Below are 8814 nucleotides of genomic sequence, written 5' to 3'. Positions count from 1 at the left end.
GAGACTGGGGAAATGAAACTTGTGAAAGCTCCATGCTTCTCTTTAACTATTACACAAAATTGATTAAAGTCATGGAAAAACTCAGCCTAACAGGATGCACTAAAATTTAAAACAATTTGAGAAAGATTCCCTTTTTAAAAACAGTGTTTTCTGCTGTTTTAATTTCTTATTTGTGTATATAGTACACACTTTTCTATGCCAGTCTGGAATATATTCACTTATTTTTGCCATTTTACTATCTTAAGTCAGTGCACACATCTTATTCATGTGATAATTCTTTAGTATGTCTAGATTTTCTGTAGTTTAGTTGAGATGTTCTTCCTGTCTCAAAAAAAGCTGTGCCAAACTACTGTCTTTTTTTTTTGTTTGTTTGGAAACTTTTAACTAAATGAAATGAGTTACATTTGTAAGCATTATTTAAAACTGCCTAAGTGCACCAATAAAATGTTTACAATATTCCTTAAAAACAAATGATAGCAGAAAGGTTCTATCGCTAGAGCTAGCAGTACATAGCACATGTACTTCACCACCTGGCTTCTCCAGCAAAACTAAAGGGAATTTGCACGTCGTCTGCAGAATTTGCCGAACTTTGTCATTTCAGCAGAGAAAAAAGCCAGGGGGTTATATTTGACAAAAGCAAATTCTTTGGAAGCATGAAAATACAAACACACTGATTAATAAATGGGTTGTCCCTTTCAAGAGCAGTCTAAAATTAATCAAATAAATGACCTTTCAAGCTGAGCTTTGTTTTATTTTTTTCACATCTTTTCCACCCTTCTGAGCTCTTTAATTCCTCCATGGGGATTTTTTTCCCATAAAGGTCTTAACATGGACACCAGATGTTCTCCAGTTCCTGATGATATCTTCCAGCTTCTTCTTGTCACTATCTCCCAGTAAAAGCTTTATATGGTATTCTCATTAACTGGGGAGAGCGAGTGATCAAGGAAGGTGTGTGTATGTGTTACTACAAGCTGAACCTCTCTCATCCAGCTCCCTCCTGATCTGACCGGTGCTGAACAAGAGAATTTGTCAGCCCACAGGAGGTCAATATTATTTAGCAGCGTTACCAACACTTCCACGGCTTACTGAGCTCTGAGAAGACATTTAAGGGTAAATTACAGCTACATAGCAGCACAGAACACTGAAAGCCAGGACTGGTGGCTGGAAACAAACTTTATGGGACCGTGGGACACTTGGCCAGACCCATGATAAGTGATCATCCAGCTAACTGAAATCAGGCCCATTATGGATGTTGCCAGACGAGAAAATTACAGAACAGAGAGGTTCCACTGTAGCATCCTCTACTGTTGGGAATCAGGGGCACTCTATTTGTTACATGCCCTGTACTGTTAATAACGAATGGAGATTCTCTCAACACAAGCTGAGCTTCTTTGTCCTCGCTCCATGTGGGGAGGACAGTTTCATCACAGTGAGACTTGGAAGGATTACATTTTTCATCACTAACTGTCAGTAAACATGGACTTCCCCATACTCACAAACCAATGAAAAAGTGTCCATGAGTACTAGCTGAAATTTACAGCTCGGCCAAGCAAGAAAAACGCTGATTCAGCCCTTATTAGAGGCTCTCATGAAACTATGAGGGTGGGAGGGCTCAGTGGTTTGAGCATTGGCCTGCTGAACCTCAGGTTGTGAGCTCAATCCTTGAGAGGGCCAATTAGGGAGTGGGGCAAATAGATATCAGGGATGGTGCTCTCTCCTGCTTAGAGAGCAGGGGGACTGGATTAGATGATTTCCTGGAGTCCCTTGCAGCTCTAGGAGATGTGTATCTCCATATGTGTGTATATGGTCTTGACACCAGCACAATTGCCTCAAAAATAAAAAGTGCTTAAAATAAGCATCAATGTTATCCACCGATAATAGAAAATCATTTCAGACCAGCCTAATTGCAACATATGATATGTTAACAATGACCCCCCTGCCTTTCCAATCTGGACCTGTAGGTGGCACTTGTAGTCATTGCATTCTGGATCACCCATTATTGAAGGTCAGGTCTTTAGACTCTGCCATGTGGATGGGCTCAGGAGCTTCACCAGCTGCAGAGGACTCAGACATCTTGTGCTGCAGCCACTGCCATGCAGACTGAGCGCCATGAATCGGTCAGTTGGGGTTGGACCCAGTTTACTCACCCCCTCCCTTCAACTTCTTTCTGCTGCATCCAACATGGGTGGCTCTTCTAGGGTGAGGATGCCCCACCAGGACTGGGCTGGGTGGGAGGTTTGCAGGGTGTGATCTTGTCTGCTCTGGTCCCAGGTCGCTGTGGAAAAGACAGTTTCCTGAGCAGAGGCTTCACTGAAAGCAGCTGGTTGCAAGGCAGCATGGGTTGCTTTAGGGCTCGCTCCTTGGGCTGCGGAAGAGAGCAGGTTGGCTGCGGAAGGATGGAGGAACACCAGCAGAGGCTGGGCTAGCAGGACTGTGGGTAGGGAGCCCACGGCTGCACTAGTGGGGGTCTGAGGGCCTGGATTAGTGGATACCAGCAAAGCAGGAGGTGGGAGTTCAGGGCTGGTGTAGCAAAGGGCTGGAGGTTGGAATTAGGGGTTATCAGCAGAGCGGTAGGGAAAGCCCAGAAGTGGCGTGGCTGAAAGTAGAGGAGGGACCGGCTGAGCTGGGGGCGTGGGCATCTCAGGACTGGCAGAGCCAGAAAGAGCCCAATCCTGGATCCTAAGAGCAGGGTGAGCTCTGCAGCCCCATGGATGATTGGAAGTGACTCAGTTACCTCTTACTGGTGAATCAAGGTCTCTGCCACTAGCCATCTGCTCCTGTGGAGCATAGGAGAGGCTGTTAGCCACAGCGTTCAGACCCCAAAGCAGCGGTAACTTTCCTCTTTCTCTCCCGGAGGTGTCAGGAATAAATTAACGGGGGCAGGGGGTGCACAGCTTTTCTGTCTGATGAACCATCGGCACAAGGACTTCTCTCACTTCAACCGATGTAACACACACACACAAGCTGAGGCAATAGGTTTAGAGTGTTTTAACCACTTCACATTGTTTTCAAAGCCTCAAACGGGCTTGAAGACTCAGTTGCCGGGAGTCTAGGGGCTCCCTCCTGCTGTGGGGTGGCTGGGATCGGGGGAACAGCAAGGAAACGTGAGATGATTCTGTTTCAGACCGAGCACACAACTCGGGATTGCCCTTCAGAGCCTACCAACTGCCCCAGCAACAGCCAATAGCTCTTTCTTCTGATCAGCCAAGCGGTTTTAGTCATCACAATAAGAAAACTCACGTGTCAGAAGCACTTCAAAGTCGAGCGGCCGAACTTTCCCCCCCTACCGCCTCCCGGTTTTATGGACCTGTCCCAACTTCCCACTCTGAGAGCAAACCTGCCCATGGGTGGCTCCGGGGCCTGCCTCTGGGGGTTGGAAATGTTCCCAGCTGGGCGATGTTTGCTTTTCAGGCGGCAGTGGCTGTCTGCACACCAGGGCTGGCTGCAGCACCGTCAGATTCTGGGGCACAGGCAGAAATGTCAAGTTCAGGACTAGCACCACGAGCACCAGCTCATGCCGCTTGCGCCCACCGCCCCAGCGACCCTCTGCATTGCTTTCTCTCCTCCTGGCCCAGGCCCTCTCGCCCACAGCCCTGTGCAAGGCACCAGGGCACAGCCCAGGGCCTCAGGTCCAGGCTTTGATCCTCTGCCAGCTGCTGGAGAGGAGGAAGGGCGCATGGACAGGGGCATGGGGCTCCCTCTGGACAGCCAGGGGAGACATGACCGAGCAGGGGGGCTGCTCCCCAGTCTGGCCTCTGTGAGCCCTGCTCAGTGCAGGAGCAGCATTTCGCTCACCAGGCCCCAGCCGGGCCCCCCTGTGGGGTAACCCCATCCCAGGCAGCCCCCAGGATGCACTGGGCACCAGGCGGGAGCCAGGGGCACTGGCCTGGAGGCAGCTCAGAGCCAGGTGCCGCCTGCTGGTCTCTCAGGGAATTGGCTCTTCTGCAGCGCCCTCTTCTGGCCGGTGTCTCACTCGTGGTTACCAGTCCTCTACCGCTTCACTCAGTGCCTGCGCCCGCCCCCAGACCACGGCGCCCTCCCCTCAGCATCCTGCCCAGCCGCAGGGCCCCATGCTCCAGGCTCCTCCCCTCCCCAGGAACCCCGAGCCCCTACAGCCACCTCAGTGACCCCCTGCCAGTTATCAGCCAGCCCCTTGCCTCAGGGGTAAAGTACAGTCTGGCAAGGGGGCAGACCTGCTGCCCTGGCACCCGCAAGCCTTGGCTCAGGCCCTGCAGCCTGGGTCTTGCCTGGCCAGAGATCCCCAGCCCTGTGTTAAGATGCCCCTGTGGCTGTTCCCCTGGCAGCCAGGCCCCTCCTGCACCCCAGCTAGAATATTCTCCCTCCTCCTCTCCAGGCACCCACTTTTATACAGCCTCACTGGGCCCCAATTTGCTGTTATATGCCGCAGCTGCTTCCTCTTCAGCCCCAGCCCTCCCTGGGGCCAGTGCCCGGAAGACACTCCCTCACACAGCCCCACAGGGGCTTCTGTCTCCTCCTCCGCAGTTCCAGGGCTTCCCTTGCCCTGGCTGCTCACCCTGGGCCACCTTTTCCACTTTGCTCAGCACCGAGCCTCTTCAGCCTAGGGAAATTCCTCAGCTGCAAGAGCCCAGGCAGGCTGAGGTTGCAGCCGGGGAGGGAGCGGGGTGTTGCTCAGCCTGAGAGGGCGGCTGGAAATTCCCCAGGCTGGCTCCAGTTTGCATTGGCACTCCAGGGGGTGGTTCCCCGGGGAACTCCCCGAAAGCATCTGTGGTGGGGCTCGTGAGGGGGACCGTGCGTGGGTGTGCTGGGGGTGCAGCTGTAATTGTATTTTGTCTGGGGAAATTTTCCCCAGCCTGTTTCTCTTCCTCTTTTTGTGGGGAGGGTGAGGCAGATGATAAGGTTGGTGACTGAGCTTAGAGCACTCCCAGGAAGGCCATTGGCCGATCTAAGATTTCCTCTTTGTGTGTGTGTGATTTATCTGCACATTTAAAAATCAGAGTCTTCCTGCAAAAGGAACCTCGCTGGGGGACAAGTCACGCCAGCATTTGGGAGAGAGAGGAGCTGGGAGCGGAGACAGGAGCAGCGTCCCGCTGATGGGAGCTCAGGTCCCGGACAGCACAGCCATGGCGCCTTGGCTCTGGGCTCTGCTGCTGGCCGCCGGAGCGGGCGCTTTTGAACCTGGCTTCCAGGCATGCAAGAGGGCCCTGAACGTGAGTGTGCTGGAGGTGCTGCCGGGCGGGGGCTGGGACAACCTGCGCAATGTGGAGGTGGGGCGCGTCCTGAGCCTCAACTACTCGCAGTGCCGCACCACTGAGGATGGCGAGTACCTGCTGCCAGATGAGGTGGAGGTGGTGCCGTTGCGGCAGAGCCAGGTGGAGGTGCACGCTGAACTGATTGAGGACTGGCTGTCTTACACCGACGCCTTCGCCCGCTCCATCAACGCCGAGGTCTCCTTCCTGAGCGTCCTCAATGGGAAGTTCTCATCTGGAAGCCAGGAGACCAAGACTCACAACATCTATGACCAGACAGTCACCACCCGGGTACAAGTGCGGCACCACATCTACTCGGTCAAGGCCCAGCCAGCCTTCACCCTCCACCCCAGCTTCCGGCACCAGCTCCTGGCCATCGGCAACCAGCTGGAGAACAACCAGAGCCGGGCAGCCACGTACCTAGCTGAGCTGCTGGTGCTGAACTATGGCACCCACGTCCTGACCAGTCTGGAGGCTGGAGCCAGCCTCATCCAGGAGGACCAGGTCAAGCGGACCTTCCTGCTGGACAAGGTGGCCGAGAAGGCAGGCATCACCGCCTCGGCCTCCGCCACCTTCTTTGGCAAAGTCAACTTAGGGCTCGGCACCACAGCGCAGGCGCAGGATGAACTGACCAAGAGCTACGTGGAGAACACGGTGTCCTCACGCATCGAGAGCCGGGGCAGCGTTCCCTTCTACCCGGGCATCACGCTCCAGAAGTGGCAGGAAGGGATCCCCAACCACCTGGTGGCCATTGGCAAAGCCGGTCTGCCCTTGCCCTTCTTCATCAGCCCGGAGGCCCTGCCAGAGCTGCCGGCGCCCACAGTCAAGCGGGTGGCTGCCCTGGTGGACAAGGCCATCCACCTTTACTATGCCATCAACACCCACCCGGGCTGCGTCAAGGCCGACGCCAGCAACTTTAACTTCCAGGCCAACGTGGACGACGGCTCGTGCCTGGGGGCCAACACCAACTTCACCTTCGGGGGCGTCTTCCAGGAGTGCCACACTGTGTCGGGCACAGACGGGGAGGAGATGTGCCAGCCCTACCGCACCCAGAACCCACTGACGGGCGACTTCTCCTGCCCGGCTGGCTTCGCGCCCGTCGCGCTGCATGGTGAGGAGCGGACGGCCAGCAAGCCCCTTGTCGAGTGCCACAGGCGGTGCCATTCCTGCTGGGTCGTCTTCTCCTGCTGCCGTAAGGAGTGCGGCGTCCAGTACTATCCCACCACGGTGCACTTCACGGCCTACTGGTGTGCTGCCGCCGGCCCTGTGCCCCAGGGCACCGGCTTCCTCTTTGGGGGGCTCTACAGTGCCGGGGAGGAGAACCCCCTCACCGGGGCCAGCGCCTGCCCGGCCTACTTCTACCCCCTCTCGCTCTTCGAGGGGCTGAAGGTGTGCGTGAGTGACGACTATGAGATGGGCGCCCGCTTCGGCCTGCCCTTCGGCGGCTTCTTCAGCTGCCAGGCCGGCAACCCCTTGGCTGGGCCCCTGAAGGGACAGAGCCCCGGGTTGCTCCTGGATTTCTTCTACCGGGATTCGGCCACCGACTACCCCATGAAGTGCCCCCAGGGCTACAGCCAGCACAAGGCCTATCTGAGTGATGGCTGCCAGGTCCTCTACTGCCTGCAGGCAGGGACCCTCTTTGCCCAGCAGCTGGCTCCCCTCAAGCTCCCGCCATTCCTCCGCCAGCCGGCCGCCAACGCCAGCGTGCCCGAAACCGTCCTGGTACAGGAGGAGGGCAGCTGGGCCTGGGTGAAGGTGCAGGGCGATGGGCACTGGCGGCTAGCCAACATCACGGACGAGAGAGAGATGGCCTGGCTCTTCCAGGCTCGGCCCAGTGGGGGGCCCACAGGGGGTGCTGTGGCCGGCATCTCCGTGGCCATGACGCTGGTCCTGGCGGCGGCTATCGCGGGGGTTGTCTATGGCACCCGGCGGTACAAGAGCCGGGGGTATCAGGAGGTGCAGCCCAGCTGTCTAGTGCAGCAGCAAGGGAGCTACGGAGCTACCACAGCATCTCCTGGGACTGGCTCAGCCTGACGGCCCGTGAACGATGCCACGGCCCCTGCACCCCGGGGGTGAGCGGGACAGAGCGTGGCCAGGCTGGGGGAACCGGCAGCTTTAATCGGTTCATGCCTGGGTGTTGCAGGCTGCACTCAGGCATTGCTCTGATCCACCCGGGGAAGGCAGCAGCACCCCAAGAGGAGCCCCATGTGGCTGGACAGCCGTGGAACCCCCTGGGCCTTGGAAGGGAGTTCCGAGGGTTGGCCACCGGGGGGCACTGTTCCATCCCCGGACGGGGACAAAGGGATGCAGCTGTCTGGGGCGGGAATAAGCTGCTAGCTCGTAAAGGGCAGGGGCCCATGCATATGTGTGACCCCACGGCTGCCACACCCTGGGTTCAAAAATTGTGAGATTGATTCAAATATATGATTTAAGGGCTCAGTGTTTGTTTTATCATCCCGGGTGTGGCGGGGTCACGGCTCTGTGTATCCCCCCAGCCCCCAGGACTGGCAGCTTTCGGAACCTGAGGCTCTCGGGGACTGTCATAACTTCGTGAGCTAGGACTGGACGGTACCAAACAGCGCAATTAAACCAGGCAGCATCGGTCACACTGGGATCCTGTGTCCCCACCCCGATGCCCTGAGCAGCCTCTAGGGGATTCTGAGCCTGGCCAGAGACCTTCACCCAACGTGAAACATCCCTGTCTCTCTTGGGGCTGCCCTTCTGCCCCACTGCCCCGCACAAGCCGCTGCTGGGGGGCAGAGCTGAGCCATCAGCGCTGTTACTGACCTTCCCGGGGGCGGGGGGGGGAAACGGGTTGGATCAGGGGGACTGTGCTGCAGGTGGGGTAGGGACCAGGGTTACTTCCCCCTTTGCAGGAGGGGCTAAGCAGTAGGGGCAGGCAGAGGGGGCAGGGGCTGTGTTGGAGGTTGGTTTTAGTGGGTGGCAGTGAATGAGGTAGTGGGAGGTCCGTGGATTTCAGTGGCTTGCTGATACACCAGAAAGTGGGGTGGGGGCAGGTCACAGAGAAGCCATCTCTTAAGGGTAGTGGTGGGGAAATGGAAGTGGCAGGGGCAAAGACAGGCTGATGGGGGGCCTGGCCCTGGGGTGGGCAGGGTTAGCCCAGGCTGCAGCGCTGTAAGGGTTACCATGCGAGGCACACCCCGCCCAGATGCTTCAGGGCTTTGGCTTCAGTTCCTGTGCGTGGGTGGTTGGGACAAACCCCAGGTAAGCTGGGGCGGGGTGGAGGACGATCAGCTCAAAGCCAACTACCTCACTCTACAGCTGCCCTTATACCTCTGCCCTAACAGAGCAGAGCCGGGGCATGTCTGTCTCAAACCCATGCTGGGGTCTGGCCCACTTGGGCTTTTGCTAACCTCAGACAGGGCCTGCACTGGTGGGTCTGTCCCTCTAAATGCCTTCTCCCCAGCCACTAAGGAAGAGTCTGACTGAGGCACCCCTCCCAAGCAGGCAGCACAGGTCCTAGACTCTGACCTTGGCAGCTGAGCGCTAGGGTGGCTGCCCAGGAGAAATGCAGGTGCCGCCCAGCTGGTGAGCAGAGCGCCCCCAGCCAGCAGCAGGTGGTTTG

The 8814-nt window shown here is 56.9% G+C and overlaps 1 protein-coding gene across 1 annotated transcript; it reads left to right on the top strand.

The window, feature by feature from the left end:
- The first annotated feature begins 2109 nt into the window (after positions 1-2109).
- On the top strand, positions 2110-7667 carry LOC142015171 (macrophage-expressed gene 1 protein-like). Its single transcript, XM_074998587.1, is given in 3 exon segments — positions 2110-2117; positions 4908-5038; positions 5041-7667. Coding segments are annotated over 3 exon segments (2361 nt in total). The 3' UTR covers positions 7263-7667.
- Positions 7668-8814: the final 1147 nt, after the last annotated feature.

Source organism: Carettochelys insculpta, chromosome 6, assembly GCF_033958435.1.
Source record: "Carettochelys insculpta isolate YL-2023 chromosome 6, ASM3395843v1, whole genome shotgun sequence".
In the NCBI taxonomy this organism is placed as follows: domain Eukaryota; kingdom Metazoa; phylum Chordata; order Testudines; family Carettochelyidae; genus Carettochelys; species Carettochelys insculpta.
This window is presented reverse-complemented; position numbering and strand designations above follow the sequence as displayed.